Source organism: Neolamprologus brichardi, chromosome 7, assembly GCF_056152115.1.
Source record: "Neolamprologus brichardi isolate AB-2024 chromosome 7, ASM5615211v1, whole genome shotgun sequence".
NCBI classification, from domain to species: domain Eukaryota; kingdom Metazoa; phylum Chordata; class Actinopteri; order Cichliformes; family Cichlidae; genus Neolamprologus; species Neolamprologus brichardi.
Window position 1 is genome coordinate 15,745,768 of NC_142110.1, and position 23,854 is coordinate 15,769,621.

Here is a 23,854-nt window from a genome sequence, read left to right on the forward strand (position 1 = left end):
TTATTTGTAAGACCTAACATTACCTAGTTGCATTAAAAAAAAAATCTGTTTCTTTCTTTTTTTTTATTGTAATAATAAAATTTAGCAGGTTTTAGTAAACAGGCTTTGTGTCAAGTTTATTTCCTGTTTTGTAAGTATATTTCTGACTCTGTGTTATTGTATCTTCTCTGGAATCTAAAGTGCCGTTTTTCTCAATCACTTTGATGCAATCCTCACATCAGAAAAGTCATTCTCACCTCTCTTTATGCAGTTCTCAGCACAGCAGTCCCCCACCTACGTTAGCTGCTCTCATTGTTTTTTAAAACACGCTGTTTTCAATAAAAATACCTCAAACATTTTTCATATATGTAAGAACAATACACTGTAATGCACTGTCAGAGGCACCAGTGAAACTGTCCTTCAGCTGAAATATAGCAAATATAGATACATTCTCAGATGAGGGTTAGTTGCAACAAACAGAGTTCAGTACTACCAGTCTGTCACAGGTGCGTGTCATGGCGTGTCATGGCATGTCATGCTAGTACAAGGTTGAATCCCCTAATGCCTTCAGAGTTGCCTTAGATTCAACAAGATGCTGGAAACATTCCCCAGACATCACACGGTTGCTGCAGATTTGTCAGCTCTGCTGAGATCTGTTGACTGTGGAGGCCATTGAAGCTCTTCTGCATACCTTGTTTGTAACGAGTGTTTGACTGAATTACTTTTGCCTTCCTATCATCAGCTTAAAGTAGGTTGGCCATTGTCATCTGACCTCTGACATCAAGAGGCAGAGCTAATTGTGCTGGAAATTTCCCCCAAAGGTCAACAGTTTCTAAAATACTCAAACCAGTCTGTCTGGCATCAAAACAATGCCACATTGAGTCACCTTTCTTCCCCATTGTGACGCTCTATCTTTACCGTATTATATAAAGCGCCTTGAGGTGACTTTTGTTGTGATTTGGCGCTATATAAATACAATTGAATTGAATTGAATACCGTATCCGTGTGCCTAAACCCCAACCCTAACCTTTTTTTGAGTTGCTGACATGTGTGCATAACTGAGCAGTTGAACAGGTGTACCTAATAAACTGACCACTGAATGTTTGTCGTTGGATTTTACTGGACTATGTCCTCAGGTTGTATGTATATTTTCTTTGTCTGTTTTCTGATGCGTATACATTCATATACACATTTTTGCTTTTCTTCATTTCAACAGTTTCGTAAAGTTTCAATAAATCTTTCACATTTTATTTTTTGTGTCTGAACACTTTTTACTCCAACTGGGAGAAAGTCAGTAATGTTGTGATAAAAGGGAAATGGTTGTGAAAGAGTTTTATTCATTGCTCACAGCGATGAAGTGACTGACTGACTTGTGTTCTGACAAATGTCAGAAGCTCTGTATGCTGATAGAACTGTTATCTTATATTTGTCTCAATATCTGTTGCTGTCTTAGCCAGATCTCAGTTGGAAAAAGACTTTTAATCTCAGAGAGACTTTTTAACTGTTAAAATAAAAGATATGTAAAAGTGAATTTGCCAAAACTGATTTCAGCTTCTACCTCATGACAGGAATGTATTCTCTTTGTTGGAGTGCCCCTCTCTGGTGTGTTGGTAAAAGCTCCTGCACTAAGCTGATGTCATTTCTTATTGTCAGGGTTTCTGTGAGTCAGCTTTGATACTGGTTGGTGCTGTTGGGCTGATTGTGCTGCGGCTGCCATCTGGAGCAAAGAAAGCGAAATTCAAGCTCAAAACAAACAAGCCATAAAAAATAAATTATACAGAGGGGGCACTATTGCACCTGCTTCATCCTCTAAATGGCATCTAGTAGTCCATTATGTTTGCCATACTAACGGTTATGTTATCTGAAGATAACATAACCGTTAGCCATCTTTCAATTTGTCTGCTAATGTAGCACATACATGTTATGTTTGCACTGTTACCATAGATCTCTAAAATTACTGTAAAAGAGATAATTTAATACAAAGCTCAAAGGACATTGTCACAGAGTGGGATTGCAAATTCTAGAAAAATAAATGTCCTTTACAGTTAACACAGACAACTGGGAGGACAGTAGTGTTTTCTAATCATGTGGGTTAATGCTATGTTGGGTAGGTCAGGTGACTATTTATCTGTTGGATTGTTAGTTTAGGCAGACCAACTATAATCACTCTAGATTAGATTTAAATATTTATGACGTTGGGTAAACCTGCGCACAAACACACCCCTCACTTCTAAAACCTGCGCACAGACACACCCCTCACTTCTAAAACCTGAGTAATGACACACCCCTCACTTCTAAAACCTGAGTAATGACACACCCCTCACTTCTGAAACCTGCGTAATGACACACCCCTCAGTTCTAAAACCTGAGTAATGACACACCCCTCACTTCTGAAACCTGCGTAATGACACACCCCTCAGTTCTAAAACCTGCGAACAGACACACCCCTCACTTCTGAAACCTGCGTAATGACACACCCCTCAGTTCTAAAACCTGCGCAAAGACACACCCCTCACTTCTGAAACCTGCGTAATGACACACCCCTCACTTCTAAAACCTGAGTAATGACACACCCCTCAGTTCTAAAACCTGGGTAATGACACACCCCTCGCTTCTAAAACCTGCGAACAGACACACCCCTCACTTCTAAAACCTGCGTAATGACACACCCCTCAGTTCTAAAACCTGCGTAATGACACACCCCTCAGTTCTAAAACCTGCGTAATGACACACCCCTCACTTCTAAAACCTGCGTAATGACACACCCCTCAGTTCTAAAACCTGCGCAAAGACACACCCCTCACTTCTAAAACCTGCGTAATGACACACCCCTCAGTTCTAAAACCTGCGCAAAGACACACCCCTCAGTTCTAAAACCTGAGTAATGACACACCCCTCGCTTCTAAAACCTGCGCACAGACACACCCCTCACTTCTACAACCTGCGTAATGACCAAGGTTATTATCGTTAACGAAAACTAACGAAATAACGAAAACTAGAAGTGAAAAAACATTTTCGTTAACGGAAATAAAAATAAAAACAAAAAAAGGAAAACTAACTAAAACTGGAATGAGTGTTCACAAAACTAACTAAAATTAACTGAATTTATAGCAAAAATGTGTTTAGTTTTCGTTGATGTGTGCGTGTCATACAAGAGTCAAGGGTGAAAATGAAGTTTAGTTTCCAGATTTTTTTCTTTCTGTGTCTCATTATGCCAGCAGGTGGCAAGTACGTTAGTCGAGTCATCTGTGTTGCTACTCCGTCCACGCGCAGAATCATGTCAGGAAAAGTCGGGAGAAAGCGCCAGAGTCCAATTTGGGATTACTTTGAATATGACTGTGTTTTGGATAAAGCAAGTGTCTTGTAGTGGAAACAGACAAATTATGAGGGACATTTCTAAAGGGAAAAAAATCCCACAAACCTTAAAGTGCACTTGAAAAGCTCACACAAGAAGGCTAACCTAGCTTACCTTGAGAAGGTAAGGGAGCACACTCAACCCTCATCCCCAGAAAACAGAAGCTAACCCCAGGCAAGGCAGTGTGATACATCCCGAGACAACATGACGGGGATATCTACATAACTGTGTGAGTCAATTACCTTCAAAAAGTTTATCAATTCACTTGAGCCACAATTACGAACACCCGGTGCTGCAAGAGTTAATAGTCTCATTGGGGCCAAGATATACGTTTTATAGTTGCCTGGTATCAATGGTTGTTCATCTGCCTTTATTTATTTATTTAAAGAACCCATAGGTGGGAATGTGAGTTGTCTGTCTCTGCATGTTAGCCCTGCGACAGACAGGCGACCTGTCCAGGGTGCAGGGTATGGTAGCTGGAATAGCAACATACCCAAGGATAAGCAGAAGAGAATGACTGATATGATGAAACTGGGATTTTTGTTACACTTAATTATTGCAAACACAACTAAAACTATAACTGAAACTAATCAAAACTAAACTGAAACTAAGGATTTTCAAAAAATAAAAACTAAACTAAACTACCAAACAATTGGTAAAAACTAATTAAAACTGATATAAAATTGAAAATCTGAAATCAAAACTAAATAAAAATAAAAACTATTAAAACCCTGGTAATGACACACCCCTCAGTTCTAAAACCTGGGTAATGACACACCCCTCAGTTCTAAAACCTGGGTAATGACACACCCCTCAGTTCTAAAACCTGCGTAATGACACACCCCTCAGTTCTAAAACCTGCGTAATGACACACCCCTCAGTTCTAAAACCTGAGAAATGACACACCCCTCACTTCTAAAACCTGCGCACAGACACACCCCTCACTTCTACAACCTAAGTAATGACACACCCCTCACTTCTATAACCTGCGTAATGACACACCCCTCACTTCTATAACCTGCGTAATGACACACCCCTCAGTTCTAAAACCTGGGTAATGACACACCCCTCGCTTCTAAAACCTGCGCAAAGACACACCCCTCAGTTCTAAAACCTGCGTAATGACACACCCCTCAGTTCTAAAACCTGCGTAATGACACACCCCTCAGTTCTAAAACCTGAGTAATGACACACCCCTCAGTTCTAAAACCTGCGAACAGACACACCCCTCACTTCTACAACCTGCGCACAGACACATCCCTCACTTCTACAACCTGCGTAATGACCAAGGTTATTATCGTTAACGAAAACTAACGAAATAACGAAAACTAGAAGTGAAAAAACATTTTCGTTAACGGAAATAAAAATAAAAACAAAAAAAGGAAAACTAACTAAAACTGGAATGAGTGTTCACAAAACTAACTAAAATTAACTGAATTTATAGCAAAAATGTGTTTAGTTTTCGTTGATGTGTGCGTGTCATACAAGAGTCAAGGGTGAAAATGAAGTTTAGTTTCCAGATTTTTTTCTTTCTGTGTCTCATTATGCCAGCAGGTGGCAAGTACGTTAGTCGAGTCGTCTGTGTTGCTACTCCGTCCACGCGCAGAATCATGTCAGGAAAAGTCGGGAGAAAGCGCCAGAGTCCAATTTGGGATTACTTTGAATATGACTGTGTTTTGGATAAAGCAAGTGTCTTGTAGTGGAAACAGACAAATTATGAGGGACATTTCTAAAGGGAAAAAAATCCCACAAACCTTAAAGTGCACTTGAAAAGCTCACACAAGAAGGCTAACCTAGCTTACCTTGAGAAGGTAAGGGAGCACACTCAACCCTCATCCCCAGAAAACAGAAGCTAACCCCAGGCAAGGCAGTGTGATACATCCCGAGACAACATGACGGGGATATCTACATAACTGTGTGAGTCAATTACCTTCAAAAAGTTTATCAATTCACTTTTCACAATTACGAACACCCGGTGCTGCAAGAGTTAATAGTCTCATTGGGGCCAAGATATACGTTTTATAGTTGCCTGGTATCAATGGTTGTTCATCTGCCTTTATTTATTTATTTAAAGAACCCATAGGTGGGAATGTGAGTTGTCTGTCTCTGCATGTTAGCCCTGCGACAGACAGGCGACCTGTCCAGGGTGCAGGGTATGGTAGCTGGAATAGCAACATACCCAAGGATAAGCAGAAGAGAATGACTGATATGATGAAACTGGGATTTTTGTTACACTTAATTATTGCAAACACAACTAAAACTATAACTGAAACTAATCAAAACTAAACTGAAACTAAGGATTTTCAAAAAATAAAAACTAAACTAAACTACCAAACAATTGGTAAAAACTAATTAAAACTGATATAAAATTGAAAATCTGAAGTCAAAACTAAATAAAAATAAAAACTAATGAAAATTGCAAAACTATTAAAACCCTGGTAATGACACACCCCTCAGTTCTAAAACCTGCGTAATGACACACCCCTCAGTTCTAAAACCTGCGTAATGACACACCCCTCAGTTCTAAAACCTGAGTAATGACACACCCCTCAGTTCTAAAACCTGCGCAAAGACACACCCCTCACTTCTAAAACCTGGTTACAGACACACCCCTCACTTCTAAAACATGGTTAATAACACACCCCTCACTTCTACAACCTGCGCACAGACACACCCCTCACTTGTAAAACCTGCGAACAGACAAACCCCTCACTTCTAAAACCTGGGTTATGACACACCCCTCAGTTCTAAAACCTGCGTAATGACACACCCCTCAGTTCTAAAACCTGCGTAATGACACACCCCTCACTTCTAAAACCTGGTTACAGACACACCCCTCACTTCTAAAACATGGTTAATAACACACCCCTCACTTCTACAACCTGCGCACAGACACACCCCTCACATCTAAAACCTGGGTAATGACACACCCCTCGCTTCTAAAACCTGCGCAAAGACACACCCCTCAGTTCTAAAACCTACGTAATGACACACCCCTCAGTTCTAAAACCTGCGTAATGACACACCCCTCAGTTCTAAAACCTGCGTAATGACACACCCCTCAGTTCTAAAACCTGAGTAATGACACACCCCTCACTTCTACAACCTAAGTAATGACACACCCCTCACTTCTATAACCTGCGTAATGACACACCCCTCAGTTCTAAAACCTGGGTAATGACACACCCCTCACTTCTAAAACCTGGTTACAGACACACCCCTCACTTCTAAAACATGGTTAATAACACACCCCTCGCTTCTAAAACCTGCGCAAAGACACACCCCTCAGTTCTAAAACCTACGTAATGACACACCCCTCAGTTCTAAAACCTGCGTAATGACACACCCCTCAGTTCTAAAACCTGAGTAATGACACACCCCTCAGTTCTAAAACCTGAGTAATGACACACCCCTCACTTCTACAACCTGCGCACAGACACACCCCTCACTTCTACAACCTAAGTAATGACACACCCCTCACTTCTATAACCTGCGTAATGACACACCCCTCAGTTCTAAAACCTATGTAATGACACACCCCTCAGTTCTAAAACCTGCGTAATGACACACCCCTCAGTTCTAAAACCTGAGTAATGACACACCCCTCAGTTCTAAAACCTGCTAAAAGACACACCCCTCAGTTCTAAAACCTGCGCACAGACACACCCCTCACTTCTACAACCTGCGCACAGACACATCCCTCACTTCTACAACCTGCGTAATGACCAAGGTTATTATCGTTAACGAAAACTAACGAAATAACGAAAACTAGAAGTGAAAAAACATTTTCGTTAACGGAAATAAAAATAAAAACAAAAAAAGGAAAACTAACTAAAACTGGAATGAGTGTTCACAAAACTAACTAAAATTAACTGAATTTATAGCAAAAATGTGTTTAGTTTTCGTTGATGTGTGCGTGTCATACAAGAGTCAAGGGTGAAAATGAAGTTTAGTTTCCAGATTTTTTTTCTTTCTGTGTCTCATTATGCCAGCAGGTGGCAAGTACGTTAGTCGAGTCGTCTGTGTTGCTACTCCGTCCACGCGCAGAATCATGTCAGGAAAAGTCGGGAGAAAGCGCCAGAGTCCAATTTGGGATTACTTTGAATATGACTGTGTTTTGGATAAAGCAAGTGTCTTGTAGTGGAAACAGACAAATTATGAGGGACATTTCTAAAGGGAAAAAAATCCCACAAACCATAAAGTGCACTTGAAAAGCTCACACAAGAAGGCTAACCTAGCTTACCTTGAGAAGGTAAGGGAGCACACTCAACCCTCATCCCCAGAAAACAGAAGCTAACCCCAGGCAAGGCAGTGTGATACATCCCGAGACAACATGACGGGGATATCTACATAACTGTGTGAGTCAATTACCTTCAAAAAGTTTATCAATTCACTTGAGCCACAATTACGAACACCCGGTGCTGCAAGAGTTAATAGTCTCATTGGGGCCAAGATATATGTTTTATAGTTGCCTGGTATCAATGGTTGTTCATCTGCCTTTATTTATTTATTTAAAGAACCCATAGGTGGGAATGTGAGTTGTCTGTCTCTGCATGTTAGCCCTGCGACAGACAGGCGACCTGTCCAGGGTGCAGGGTATGGTAGCTGGAATAGCAACATACCCAAGGATAAGCAGAAGAGAATGACTGATATGATGAAACTGGGATTTTTGTTACACTTAATTATTGCAAACACAACTAAAACTATAACTGAAACTAATCAAAACTAAACTGAAACTAAGGATTTTCAAAAAATAAAAACTAAACTAACCTACCAAACAATTGGTAAAAACTAATTAAAACTGATATAAAATTGAAAATCTGAAGTCAAAACTAAATAAAAATAAAAACTAATGAAAATTGCAAAACTATTAAAACCCTGGTAATGACACACCCCTCAGTTCTAAAACCTGCGTAATGACACACCCCTCAGTTCTAAAACCTGAGTAATGACACACCCCTCAGTTCTAAAACCTGCGTAATGACACACCCCTCAGTTCTAAAACCTGCGTAATGACACACCCCTCAGTTCTAAAACCTGCGCAAAGACACAACCCTCACTTCTAAAACCTGGTTACAGACACACCCCTCACTTCTACAACCTGCGCACAGACACACCCCTCACTTCTAAAACCTGGGTTATGACACACCCCTCAGTTCTAAAACCTGCGTAATGACACACCCCTCAGTTCTAAAACCTGCGTAATGACATACCCCTCGCTTGTAAAACCTGCGAACAGACAAACCGCTCACTTCTAAAACCTGGGTTATGACACACCCCTCAGTTCTAAAACCTGGGTTATGACACACCCCTCAGTTCTAAAACCTGAGTAATGACACACCCCTCAGTTCTAAAACCTGCTTAATGACACACCCCTCACTTCTGAAACCTGCGTAATGACACACCCCTCACTTCTGAAACCTGCGTAATGACACACCCCTCAGTTCTAAAACCTGCGCAAAGACACACCCCTCACTTCTAAAACCTGCGTAATGACACACCCCTCAGTTCTAAAACCTGCGCAAAGACACACCCCTCACTTCTGAAACCTGCGTAATGACACACCCCTCAGTTCTAAAACCTGCGCATAGACACACCCCTCACTTCTAAAACCTGCGTAATGACACACCCCTCACTTCTACAACCTGCGTAATGACACACCCCTCAGTTCTAAAACCTGGGTAATGACACACCCCTCAGTTCTAAAACCTGCGTAATGACACCCCCCTCACTTCTACAACCTGCGTAATGACACACCCCTCAGTTCTAAAACCTGGGTAATGACACACCCCTCAGTTCTAAAACCTGCGCATAGACACACCCCTCACTTCTAAAACCTGCGTAATGACACACCCCTCACTTCTACAACCTGCGTAATGACACACCCCTCACTTCTAAAACCTGGGTAATGACACACCCCTCAGTTCTAAAACCTGCGTAATGACACACCCCTCAGTTCTAAAACCTGCGCAAAGACACACCCCTCACTTCTAGAACCTGCGTAATGACACACCCCTCACTTCTAAAACCTGGGTAATGACACACCCCTCAGTTCTAAAACCTGCGTAATGACACACCCCTCAGTTCTACAACCTGCGTAATGACACACCCCTCACTTCTAAAACCTGCGTAAAGACACACCCCTCACTTCTAAAACCTGCGTAATGACACACCCCTCACTTCTAAAACCTTGGTAATGACACACCCCTCAGTTCTAAAACCTGCGCAAAGACACACCCCTCACTTCTACAACCTGCGTAATGACACACCCCTCAGTTCTAAAACCTGCGTAATGACACACCCCTCAGTTCTAAAACCTGCGCAAAGACACACCCCTCACTTCTAAAACCTGCGTAATGACACACCCCTCAGTTCTAAAACCTGCGTAATGACACACCCCTCGCTTCTAAAACCTGCTAAAAGACACACCCCTCACTTCTACAACCTGCGCACAGACACACCCCTCACTTCTACAACCTGCGCACAGACACACCCCTCACTTCTACAACCTGCGTAATGACCAAGGTTATTATCGTTAACGAAAACTAACGAAATAACGAAAACTAGAAGTGAAAAAACATTTTCGTTAACGGAAATAAAAATAAAAACAAAAAAAGGAAAACTAACTAAAACTGGAATGAGTGTTCACAAAACTAACTAAAATTAACTGAATTTATAGCAAAAATGTGTTTAGTTTTCGTTGATGTGTGCGTGTCATACAAGAGTCAAGGGTGAAAATGAAGTTTAGTTTCCAGATTTTTTTCTTTCTGTGTCTCATTATGCCAGCAGGTGGCAAGTACGTTAGTCGAGTCGTCTGTGTTGCTACTCCGTCCACGCGCAGAATCATGTCAGGAAAAGTCAGGAGAAAGCGCCAGAGTCCAATTTGGGATTACTTTGAATATGACTGTGTTTTGGATAAAGCAAGTGTCTTGTAGTGGAAACAGACAAATTATGAGGGACATTTCTAAAGGGAAAAAAATCCCACAAACCTTAAAGTGCACTTGAAAAGCTCACACAAGAAGGCTAACCTAGCTTACCTTGAGAAGGTAAGGGAGCACACTCAACCCTCATCCCCAGAAAACAGAAGCTAACCCCAGGCAAGGCAGTGTGATACATCCCGAGACAACATGACGGGGATATCTACATAACTGTGTGAGTCAATTACCTTCAAAAAGTTTATCAATTCACTTGAGCCACAATTACGAACACCCGGTGCTGCAAGAGTTAATAGTCTCATTGGGGCCAAGATATACGTTTTATAGTTGCCTGGTATCAATGGTTGTTCATCTGCCTTTATTTATTTATTTAAAGAACCCATAGGTGGGAATGTGAGTTGTCTGTCTCTGCATGTTAGCCCTGCGACAGACAGGCGACCTGTCCAGGGTGCAGGGTATGGTAGCTGGAATAGCAACATACCCAAGGATAAGCAGAAGAGAATGACTGATATGATGAAACTGGGATTTTTGTTACACTTAATTATTGCAAACACAACTAAAACTATAACTGAAACTAATCAAAACTAAACTGAAACTAAGGATTTTCAAAAAATAAAAACTAAACTAAACTACCAAACAATTGTTAAAAACTAATTAAAACTGATATAAAATTGAAAATCTGAAGTAAAAACGAAATAAAAATAAAAACTAATGAAAATTGCAAAACTATTAAAACCCTGGTAATGACACACCCCTCAGTTCTAAAACCTGCGCAAAGACACACCCCTCACTTCTAAAACATGGTTAATAACACACCCCTCACTTCTACAACCTGCGCACAGACACACCCCTCACTTCTAAAACCTGCGTAATGACACACCCCTCGCTTGTAAAACCTGCGAACAGACAAACCCCTCACTTCTAAAACCTGGGTAAAGACACACCCCTCAGTTCTAAAACCTGGGTTATGACACACCCCTCAGTTCTAAAACCTGGGTTATGACACACCCCTCAGTTCTAAAACCTGAGTAATGACACACCCCTCAGTTCTAAAACCTGCTTAATGACACACCCCTCACTTCTGAAACCTGCGTAATGACACACCCCTCAGTTCTAAAACCTGCGCAAAGACACACCCCTCACTTCTGAAACCTGCGTAATGACACACCCCTCAGTTCTAAAACCTGCGCATAGACACACCCCTCACTTCTAAAACCTGCGTAATGACACACCCCTCACTTCTAAAACCTGAGTAATGACACACCCCTCACTTCTAAAACCTGTGTAATGACATACCCCTCGCTTGTAAAACCTGCGAACAGACAAACCCCTCACTTCTAAAACCTGGGTAAAGACACACCCCTCAGTTCTAAAACCTGGGTTATGACACACCCCTCAGTTCTAAAACCTGGGTTATGACACACCCCTCAGTTCTAAAACCTGAGTAATGACACACCCCTCAGTTCTAAAACCTGCTTAATGACACACCCCTCACTTCTGAAACCTGCGTAATGACACACCCCTCAGTTCTAAAACCTGCGCAAAGACACACCCCTCACTTCTGAAACCTGCGTAATGACACACCCCTCAGTTCTAAAACCTGCGCATAGACACACCCCTCACTTCTAAAACCTGCGTAATGACACACCCCTCACTTCTACAACCTGCGTAATGACACACCCCTCAGTTCTAAAACCTGGGTAATGACACACCCCTCAGTTCTAAAACCTGCGCATAGACACACCCCTCACTTCTACAACCTGCGTAATGACACACCCCTCACTTCTACAACCTGCGTAATGACACACCCCTCACTTCTAAAACCTGGGTAATGACACACCCCTCAGTTCTAAAACCTGCGTAATGACACACCCCTCAGTTCTAAAACCTGCGCAAAGACACACCCCTCACTTCTAGAACCTGCGTAATGACACACCCCTCACTTCTAAAACCTGGGTAATGACACACCCCTCAGTTCTAAAACCTGCGTAATGACACACCCCTCAGTTCTACAACCTGCGTAATGACACACCCCTCACTTCTAAAACCTGCGTAAAGACACACCCCTCACTTCTAAAACCTGCGTAATGACACACCCCTCACTTCTAAAACCTTGGTAATGACACACCCCTCAGTTCTAAAACCTGCGCAAAGACACACCCCTCACTTCTACAACCTGCGTAATGACACACCCCTCAGTTCTAAAACCTGCGTAATGACACACCCCTCAGTTCTAAAACCTGCGCAAAGACACACCCCTCACTTCTAAAACCTGCGTAATGACACACCCCTCAGTTCTAAAACCTGCGTAATGACACACCCCTCGCTTCTAAAACCTGCTAAAAGACACACCCCTCACTTCTACAACCTGCGCACAGACACACCCCTCACTTCTACAACCTGCGCACAGACACACCCCTCACTTCTACAACCTGCGTAATGACCAAGGTTATTATCGTTAACGAAAACTAACGAAATAACGAAAACTAGAAGTGAAAAAACATTTTCGTTAACGGAAATAAAAATAAAAACAAAAAAAGGAAAACTAACTAAAACTGGAATGAGTGTTCACAAAACTAACTAAAATTAACTGAATTTATAGCAAAAATGTGTTTAGTTTTCGTTGATGTGTGCGTGTCATACAAGAGTCAAGGGTGAAAATGAAGTTTAGTTTCCAGATTTTTTTCTTTCTGTGTCTCATTATGCCAGCAGGTGGCAAGTACGTTAGTCGAGTCGTCTGTGTTGCTACTCCGTCCACGCGCAGAATCATGTCAGGAAAAGTCAGGAGAAAGCGCCAGAGTCCAATTTGGGATTACTTTGAATATGACTGTGTTTTGGATAAAGCAAGTGTCTTGTAGTGGAAACAGACAAATTATGAGGGACATTTCTAAAGGGAAAAAAATCCCACAAACCTTAAAGTGCACTTGAAAAGCTCACACAAGAAGGCTAACCTAGCTTACCTTGAGAAGGTAAGGGAGCACACTCAACCCTCATCCCCAGAAAACAGAAGCTAACCCCAGGCAAGGCAGTGTGATACATCCCGAGACAACATGACGGGGATATCTACATAACTGTGTGAGTCAATTACCTTCAAAAAGTTTATCAATTCACTTGAGCCACAATTACGAACACCCGGTGCTGCAAGAGTTAATAGTCTCATTGGGGCCAAGATATACGTTTTATAGTTGCCTGGTATCAATGGTTGTTCATCTGCCTTTATTTATTTATTTAAAGAACCCATAGGTGGGAATGTGAGTTGTCTGTCTCTGCATGTTAGCCCTGCGACAGACAGGCGACCTGTCCAGGGTGCAGGGTATGGTAGCTGGAATAGCAACATACCCAAGGATAAGCAGAAGAGAATGACTGATATGATGAAACTGGGATTTTTGTTACACTTAATTATTGCAAACACAACTAAAACTATAACTGAAACTAATCAAAACTAAACTGAAACTAAGGATTTTCAAAAAATAAAAACTAAACTAAACTACCAAACAATTGTTAAAAACTAATTAAAACTGATATAAAATTGAAAATCTGAAGTAAAAACGAAATAAAAATAAAAACTAATGAAAATTGCAAAACTATTAAAACCCTGGTAATGACACACCCCTCAGTTCTAAAACCTGCGCAAAGACACACCCCTCACTTCTAAAACATGGTTAATAACACACCCCTCACTTCTACAACCTGCGCACAGACACACCCCTCACTTCTAAAACCTGCGTAATGACACACCCCTCACTTCTAAAACCTGTGTAATGACATACCCCTCGCTTGTAAAACCTGCGAACAGACAAACCCCTCACTTCTACAACCTGCGCACAGACACACCCCTCACTTCTAAAACCTGTGTAATGACATACCCCACGCTTGTAAAACCTGCGAACAGACAAACCCCTCACTTCTAAAACCTGGGTAAAGACACACCCCTCAGTTCTAAAACCTGGGTTATGACACACCCCTCAGTTCTAAAACCTGCGTAATGACACACCCCTCAGTTCTAAAACCTGCGTAATGACACACCCCTCAGTTCTAAAACCTGCGTAATGACACACCCCTCAGTTCTAAAACCTGCGCAAAGACACACCCCTCAGTTCTAAAACCTGCGTAATGACACACCCCTCAGTTCTAAAACCTGAGTAATGACACACCCCTCAGTTCTAAAACCTGCGTAATGACACACCCCTCAGTTCTAAAACCTGGTTACAGACACACCCCTCACTTCTAAAACATGCGTAATGACATACCCCTCGCTTGTAAAACCTGCGAACAGACAAACCCCTCACTTCTAAAACATGGTTAATAACACACCCCTCACTTCTAAAACCTGCGCACAGACAAACCCCTCACATCTAAAACCTGTGTAATGACATACCCCTCGCTTGTAAAACCTGCGAACAGACAAACCCCTCACTTCTAAAACCTGGGTTATGACACACCCCTCAGTTCTAAAACCTGGGTTATGACACACCCCTCAGTTCTAAAACATGAGTAATGACACACCCCTCACTTCTGAAACCTGCGTAATGACACACCCCTCACTTCTGAAACCTGCGTAATGACACACCCCTCAGTTCTAAAACCTGCGCAAAGACACACCCCTCACTTCTAAAACCTGCGTAATGACACACCCCTCACTTCTACAACCTGTGTAATGACACACCCCTCAGTTCTAAAACCTGCGAACAGACACACCCCTCACTACTAAAACCTGTGAACAGACACACCTCTCACTTCTAAAACCTGCGTAATGACACACCCCTCAGTTCTAAAACCTGAGTAATGACACACCCCTCAGTTCTAAAACCTGAGTAATGACACACCCCTCAGTTCTAAAACCTGAGTAATGACACACCCCTCAGTTCTAAAACCTGCGTAATGACACACCCCTCAGTTCTAAAACCTGCGTAATGACACACCCCTCAGTTCTAAAACCTGAGTAATGACACACCCCTCAGTTCTAAAACCTGCGCATAGACACACCCCTGAGTTCTAAAACCTGCATAATGACACACCCCTCAGTTCTAAAACCTGAGTAATGACACACCCCTCAGTTCTAAAACCTGAGTAATGACACACCCCTCACTTCTAAAACCTGCGTAATGACACACCCCTCACTTCTAAAACCTGCGTAATGACACACCCCTCGCTTCTAAAACCTGCGAACAGACACACCCCTCGCTTCTAAAACCTGCGAACAGACACACCCCTCACTTCTAAAACCTGCGTAATGACACACCCCTCAGTTCTAAAACCTGAGTAATGACACACCCCTCACTTCTACAACCTGCGTAATGACCAAGGTTATTATCGTTAACGAAAACTAACGAAATAACGAAAACTAGAAGTGAAAAAATATTTTCGTTAACGGAAATAAAAATAAAAACAAAAAAAGGAAAACTAACTAAAACTGGAATGAGTGTTCACAAAACTAACTAAAATTAACTGAATTTATAGCAAAAATGTGTTTAGTTTTCGTTGATGTGTGCGTGTCATACAAGAGTCAAGGGTGAAAATGAAGTTTAGTTTCCAGATTTTTTTCTTTCTGTGTCTCATTATGCCAGCAGGTGGCAAGTACGTTAGTCGAGTCGTCTGTGTTGCTACTCCGTCCACGCGCAGAATCATGTCAGGAAAAGTCGGGAGAAAGCGCCAGAGTCCAATTTGGGATTACTTTGAATATGACTGTGTTTTGGATAAAGCAAGTGTCTTGTAGTGGAAACAGACAAATTATGAGGGACATTTCTAAAGGGAAAAAAATCCCACAAACCTTAAAGTGCACTTGAAAAGCTCACACAAGAAGGCTAACCTAGCTTACCTTGAGAAGGTAAGGGAGCACACTCAACCCTCATCCCCAGAAAACAGAAGCTAACCCCAGGCAAGGCAGTGTGATACATCCCGAGACAACATGACGGGGATATCTACATAACTGTGTGAGTCAATTACCTTCAAAAAGTTTATCAATTCACTTGAGCCACAATTACGAACACCCGGTGCTGCAAGAGTTAATAGTCTCATTGGGGCCAAGATATACGTTTTATAGTTGCCTGGTATCAATGGTTGTTCATCTGCCTTTATTTATTTATTTAAAGAACCCATAGGTGGGAATGTGAGTTGTCTGTCTCTGCATGTTAGCCCTGCGACAGACAGGCGACCTGTCCAGGGTGCAGGGTATGGTAGCTGGAATAGCAACATACCCAAGGATAAGCAGAAGAGAATGACTGATATGATGAAACTGGGATTTTTGTTACACTTAATTATTGCAAACACAACTAAAACTATAACTGAAACTAATCAAAACTAAACTGAAACTAAGGATTTTCAAAAAATAAAAACTAAACTACCAAACAATTGGTAAAAACTAATTAAAACTGATATAAAATTGAAAATCTGAAGTCAAAACTAAATAAAAATAAAAACTATTAAAACCCTGGTAATGACACACCCCTCAGTTCTAAAACCTGCGTAATGACACACCCCTCAGTTCTAAAACCTGGGTAATGACACACCCCTCACTTCTAAAACCTGGGTAATGACACACCCCTCGCTTCTAAAACCTGAGTAATGACACACCCCTCAGTTCTAAAACCTGCGTAATGACACACCCCTCAGTTCTAAAACCTGGGTAATGACACACCCCTCACTTCTAAAACCCTGGTAATGACACACCCCTCAGTTCTAAAACCTGCGTAATGACACACCCCTCAGTTCTAAAACCTGCGTAATGACACACCCCTCGCTTCTAAAACCTGCGTAATGACACACCCCTCAGTTCTAAACCCTGAGTAATGACACACCCCTCAGTTCTAAAACCTGAGTAATGACACACCCCTCGCTTCTAAAACCTGCGTAATGACACACCCCTCAGTTCTAAACCCTGAGTAATGACACACCCCTCGCTTCTAAAACCTGCGTAATGACACACCCCTCACTTCTAAAACCTGAGTAATGACACACCCCTCAGTTCTAAAACCTGAGTAATGACACACCCCTCGCTTCTAAAACCTGCGCACAGACACACCCCTCACTCCAAAAAAACCTGCGTAATGACTAGAGATGGCACAATACCACTTTTTTATGTCCGATACCGATATCATAAATTTGGATATCTGCCGATACCGATATGAATCCGATATAGTGTGTTTTTCAATCAATAAAACGTTTTTTTAATATCTTGCTGCATTTTGTATAAGTTTATACTCAAGTTTAAGTAAACAACAACACTAAAGCTATTCTGTTGTACCTGTATGTAAAAAATACACTGCGCCCAAAATATTTCATAGTTCAGCAATACTGATCAATCTAATAAACTTAAACCTACTCAATCCTTCCTATTGTGGTATTTTAAAGAGTACTTAGCAGAAATATTAAGCAACCTAACTAATAGGGTTGCAAACTCCCAGAAAAAAACAAACAAACCACCCTCCACCTCATGATGCTTAATCGATGTAATCAAATTTAATTTGATGCAGGGGGAAAAATGCACAGAAATTTTTCAAGAATAATTAAATAGATTCAACATCTTTCTTCAACAGAATTGCAGACTGCACAGATGGTATCTTCCCAAAGGAAAAAGTACTACAGCTTACTAGGGTATATTAGACTTAACAGTTACTATATACAGTAATGGACTTCTATACATTTTACATCAGATTAAAACTTTGGGTGTAAGAGTCAGATAATTATTTATTAAAAGCTCGACATTTTAAATGAGAATAAGAAAGAAAAGTATGTCTTTGTGCCCCCTTTTCCCTGTCCATGCCCTATCGGCCCCCCTGGCTAAACTTTGCTAGATCCGCCCCTGCACAGTTACCAGCCGTCAGCTGCTTAGAAAAAGATCCTGGTGTAGAAAGTAATATTAAATAAATTCTAACAACAGCTTAACAAGCTTAATAGTGCTGCTGTTGTTCAGCCGCTGGTTTCCTCTTTCTGGTGAGAAGTGGGCCAAAAACTCAGAAGAGAGACGACTTGCGACAGAAAAGCTGATCAGCTGATCATTAAGCAGTTTCACGATTGAAGTAGCAACAGGAGAGAGAGAGAGAGGCAGTTGCTCCTAATATCTGTTGTTAAGCTTAATGCAGGAATGCTTTACAGACATTCAGAGATGAACTTACACACTTGCTTTACTTGGAAAACTTCCTCGGAGATGAAATGTTTGCTGGCAGGTTACAAATACACACAGCCGCTCTATGCATACTGCTGCAACGTGCTACGGTTATGAGCCGAGTTACACCGTGTAGAAAGTTTTGTGAGGTGCTTTTTTGATATTTAATGGATCGGATTACATTTTTTATTTCTCACCGATATCCGATCCAGTAATTTGGGTCAGTATCGGACCGATACGATACGTAATATCGGATCGGTCCATCTCTAATAATGACACACCACTCACTTCTAAAACCTGCGTAATGACACACCCCTCACTTCTACAACCTGCACACAGACACACCCCTCACTTCTAAAACCTGCGTAATGACACACCCCTCACTTCTAAAACCTGAGTAATGACACACCCCTCAGTTCTAAAACCTGCGTAATGACACACCCCTCGCTTCTAAAACCTGCGTAATGACACACCCCTCAGTTCTAAAACCTGCGTAATGACACACCCCTCGCTTCTAAAACCTGCGTAATGACACACCCCTCAGTTCTAAAACCTGAGTAATGACACACCCCTCAGTTCTAAAACCTGCGTAATGACACACCCCTCGCTTCTAAAACCTGCGTAATGACACACTCCTCAGTTCTAAAACCTGCGTAATGACACACCCCTCGCTTCTAAAACCTGCGTAATGACACACCCCTCAGTTCTAAAACCTGAGTAATGACACACCCCTCAGTTCTAAAACCTGCGTAATGACACACCCCTCAGTTCTAAAACCTGAGTAATGACACACCCCTCAGTTCTAAAACCTGCGTAATGACACACCCCTCGCTTCTAAAACCTGAGTAATGACACACCCCTCGCTTCTAAAACCTGCGTAATGACACACCCCTCAGTTCTAAAACCTGAGTAATGACACACCCCTCGTTTCTAAAACCTGAGTAATGACACACCCCTCACTTCTAAAACCTGCGTAATGACACACCCCTCAGTTCTAAAACCTGCGTAATGACACACCCCTCAGTTCTAAACCCTGAGTAATGACACACCCCTCGCTTCTAAAACCTGCGTAATGACACACCCCTCAGTTCTAAACCCTGAGTAATGACACACCCCTCGCTTCTAAAACCTGCGTAATGACACACCCCTCACTTCTAAAACTTGCGCACAGACACACCCCTCACACTGTAAAACCCAATAAGTTAATTTAACTCAAAACTTTTGGTGAAACTGATTACATAAAATATTTTAAGTAACTAAAACTTAAAAATAAAAGTTAAATAAACACACTTTATTTATTAGCTTTAGATAAATATTTTTAAGTACCATTGATAAATGTTTTTATGTTATATCCACATTTTTGGTTTAGTACTCTGTACTTGATATTTTGAGTTTCAAGTACAAATCTAGCTCAAGTAACTATTAGGAATTAATATTTAGTTTCAAAATGTTAACCATTTTAAGCTAATACAACTCAAAAATTTAAAATACAAACGCTTATAATATCCAAATCTACTGTGTTTTGAATTTGATATAAAAAAAAAAAAGTGCCCAAAATAATTACACTTGTAAAAACATAAGACAGAAAATATAAATTCAAGTTACAGATTTATTGAGTTACTTTAACACATAGCATTTCTAACAAAAAGCCCAAAGACATAAATCCACCACATTTTATAGGGAATAATGTCAGAAATGTCCAGTTTTTGCACAAGGTTACAATATTAGAAATAAAGAATTTTACAACATATTTTAAGAGTATTCAGATTTGATTAACACATGAGTATGGCCTTTTTATTAAAAAAAAACAAAAACAAAAGGAAAAGAAAATCCTGCATTATTAGGTGGGAAAACCAAATGAAAGTAATAGTATAGTGCAGCTAATACACTGAAATATAATTGGTAACCTTTTTAATATGCCAATACTGTGGTTATGCAAAATGCACATTTGTAGAGTGCAATCACAGTCTCAACAACAAAGCAATAAAACATTATATAGAAAAATACTTCTTTAGAGACATAAAACAAAGTGTTATAAACCTCCTTAGTGCCTTATGTCAGTTATGAGCAGTTCAGGAGGAACGTTCCTTAAGTGACATTCAAGATCCCACCTAGAAGCCAGAAATGTAGTGAGATTGTCCTTCATTTTCTCTATGGATTTACAGTTATCTGACTAAAAACACAATCAAAATCAACTAAAACACAAGTGATGATGGGGGAAAAAAATCAAATAAAATCAACCCTTTTACTTTGGATGTGGATTTAAGATAATGAAGTATGAAACAGAGTCTGCAAAGATTTCTTTATTCTATTCTCTCTTCTTTTTTTTTTTACAAACTTATCCAGACTTGGAAACATGATAAACTGAATTACTTGCTTTAACAGGCACTTGAGGGCTGTGTAGGAATCCTGGATATTATTCTGTTGCCAAAAGATCATTTTTAAGACTCAGCACTTTGGGCTTCAACTTCCCACCCTCCAGACCCATCAAAACGTTCTGAATAAAGTCAAAACTGTTGGCCAAACATGTTGGGTAGCTTAGGTGCAGGCTGTAAGTCATATTACTAGAAATGCATCAGCCAGGGTGGTGAAAACAATGATCATGTTACCCTCGACCAAAACTGCAGTCTTCTCAGGGCAGAAGAATGTTGCATCGCTGGAATTGGCTCTGATGAGGAGGAGTCCAAGTGGCACTTCACTAATATCTGGTCTATCAGAATGCATCATCTACAGAAAACAAAATTACTACATGTTAGTGCATTCCTATTTCTCTTAGTTTCATCTATACAAGTCACATTTCTGGATTATTACTAGCTCAGAAATCAATTGTTTGAACAACAAAAAAGCCACAACACACCAAAGATTTCAGAAAACAAACTGACAAAAATAGTACTTTTAGTAAAGCAAAGTCATACCTCTTCGTAGCAATAACAACAAAGTCAATAGGAGTTATATATTTTTTTCATTTGTACAGTGATGTATGGTTGGGCTAGGAACATTATAGAAGGTCTACACACATTAAAAACATGTAGTGTTTCCATTATGTGACATGGACACTGTTGTAGACAGATCCAAGCATGGAGATGCTTCTCAAACTGTCAAAGTGTCATAATGTTTTGAGAAATCTAAACAAGGATGCTACTAAGATATTGTTCACAACTTTGTCCAAAACTTACATCCCACGTTTTGATGAAGGTAGAGGTGTCTTGGTACAAATAGGCAGGGAGGGCATGAAGCACACCAGCACGTTGGGCATGGATATCAGCTTGTTCCTACATCACAAGAATTTTTTTTATTTTAAATTATTGGCTAACCTAGTCAAGAATGGTAGTTAAAATTGAAAAATTGATCAAATTAAATAAAGCTCAAAAAACAAGACAAAAACCCACTAACCTGGAGATTATAGCTTCTGAACAGCTGAGACAGGACATCAGACACGTTCCCTGTGCAAACAGCTTTCTTTCTGAATAAGCTCTGGAGCTGGGGAGCATGTTGGTCCAACACAGCATAAAAGTGGTTCTTCAGGTGGAGGTTTGTAATCCTGTGCAATTCTGCACAGATCTGAACACACAGGATAAATTTATGTTTACAAGTTTCAATTAGTCTATAAATCTTTGCAAAATACATCAAAATCCTTCCACTCCAAAGGCATAATTTGTTCAGGCAGGCCAGATAACAGGAGTTTATATAAAATACATCTTGTTAGATACATCTATATACATTCTTACCTGGGACTGGGATTTCAGAGTAGGCCAGCAATCCAGGATCTGACCTACTGGTAGGTCATCATTGATGATCTCTTTGCATCGCAAGGCCAAAGTTGTGTGCATCAGCTTTGTAATCAGGATTCTTTTCACTTTTCTCGACTTCATCTACAATCTGTAGTCTTAGCTGGTCAAGGTAAACAGCATCTTCACCCCGGAAAATTTACTTCTGCCCTGGCATGGACATAACAGTAAAACACAGAAGACAAGACAGACTACAAAGAGAACAGAAAAGACACATAACCAAGGAGACACAGATGAAACATAACTAGCCCAGAACTCAACTAAACCTTAACTAATAATAACAACAATACAAGAACTTCACCTCATTTCAATATAACATAAGAAAGCAAAAATACAAAATAAACTCAAAATGCTGGGTCACAGACCCAGCCCCTGACAGAATAAAAAACTAAGTCTTTCACTAATGAACACTGGGCATCAGAATAAAATAAAAGGAAAAAAATAACTGTTTGGTAAATATATTATTGATGGATTCACCCTTAAGCTAACCTAAAACAGACCAGGCACAACAATTTTACAGTTCAGAAGCTTCTACATTTCAACTTAGTATACATAACTATTTGCAATGTAAACCAAGTTCTACCACCTAATTATGTAATGATTAATCACTGCTTTTGTAAGTATGTCCTGTGCCTACAATTTTGCTGCCCCAGTTTTAATGTACAACTCCAGAGAACTAAACGTAAGTTTCAAGTTCCACCAGTTAGCAAATGGGTTAGCCAAAGTCAATATCCATGTATGCGCTAAGTGTGAAGCAGCCTCTGCTGGGACTAATAATGTGTTATACTAAATATGAGCTTATTAGCATAATTCATGCAAAACACTTTGGGGCCAAGGCGACATGGATAAAACGACGCATGCATGTAATTCTTAAATGCCTGCTAGAGTTGTACATTTATGACGATAAAAACCCATATTACAACGGAGAACTATAGTTTCAGAAAAAATAAAACTTACCACAAAAGCGCTCCTGAAGATGCTGCAAGGCGGTAAATGCAGCTAGCCAAGTGCAGAGCGTTAGCTGTTCCGGTTCAAAAGTCCGTAACATACCATAGCACGTCCTCCTTTATTCAGCGTCAAAGGCAATGCCGCAAAAAAAAAACCTTCACAAATGTTTTTAATGTTTTTATATATTAACGTTCCATAAGTTTCTTTCGGAGTAATGAGCGGGCATTCGCACTCGAAGCGAGGAATCCAAGATGGTTGCCAGCACTTCATAAAGAAACAGGTGGCGCACGTACATACGTAAGTGACGTCAGTGTTAAAACTGAAATTATTTAAGGGCAATGTCAGAAACTAATCAATATATTCAAGTACTGATAACTTGAAAAGACAAACTTGTTCAAACTAATCAAAAAAATAAAGGTGTATGAACTTATAACAGGTTTTTAAGTAGTTGGAACTCATTTCATTTATCAAACTATTACTATTCGGTCTTCTACAACCTGCGTAATGACACACCCCTCACTTCTAAAACCTGCGCACAGACAAACCCCTCATTTCTAAAACCTGCGCACAGAAACACCCGTCACTTCAAAAAAACCTGCGTAATGACACACCCCTCACTTCTAAAACCTACGCACAGACACACCCCTCACGTCTAAAACCTGCATACAGACACACCCCTCACTTCTAAAACCTGCGTAATAACACACCCCTCACTTCTAAAACCTGCGCACAGACACACCCCTCA

The 23,854-nt window shown here is 40.7% G+C and overlaps 1 protein-coding gene across 1 annotated transcript; it reads right to left on the reverse strand.

Moving 5' to 3' along the window:
• Positions 1–19,974: 19,974 nt before the first annotated feature.
• On the reverse strand, positions 19,975–23,622 carry LOC148101989 (uncharacterized). Its single transcript, XM_087844369.1, has 5 exons — positions 23,119–23,622; positions 22,102–22,352; positions 21,767–21,934; positions 21,550–21,645; positions 19,975–21,100 (listed from the first exon to the last, which is right to left on the reverse strand). The coding sequence occupies exons 2-5, from the start codon at positions 22,243–22,245 to the stop codon at positions 20,930–20,932; spliced, it is 579 nt and encodes a 192-aa protein (XP_087700495.1). The 5' UTR covers positions 22,246–22,352; positions 23,119–23,622; the 3' UTR covers positions 19,975–20,929.
• Positions 23,623–23,854: the final 232 nt, after the last annotated feature.

Excerpts from the sequence above, each read along its gene's own strand:
- LOC148101989 (XM_087844369.1), bottom strand. The coding sequence starts at position 22,245 with ATGAAGTCGAGAAAAGTGAAAAGAATCCTGATTACAAAGCTGATGCAC. Across the intron at positions 21,935-22,101 it reads CTCTGAAATCCCAGTCCCAG|ATCTGTGCAGAATTGCACAG; the intron begins GTAAGAATGTAT and ends CTGTGTGTTCAG. Across the intron at positions 21,101-21,549 it reads CCTTCATCAAAACGTGGGAT|ATGATGCATTCTGATAGACC; the intron begins GTAAGTTTTGGA and ends TGTTTTCTGTAG.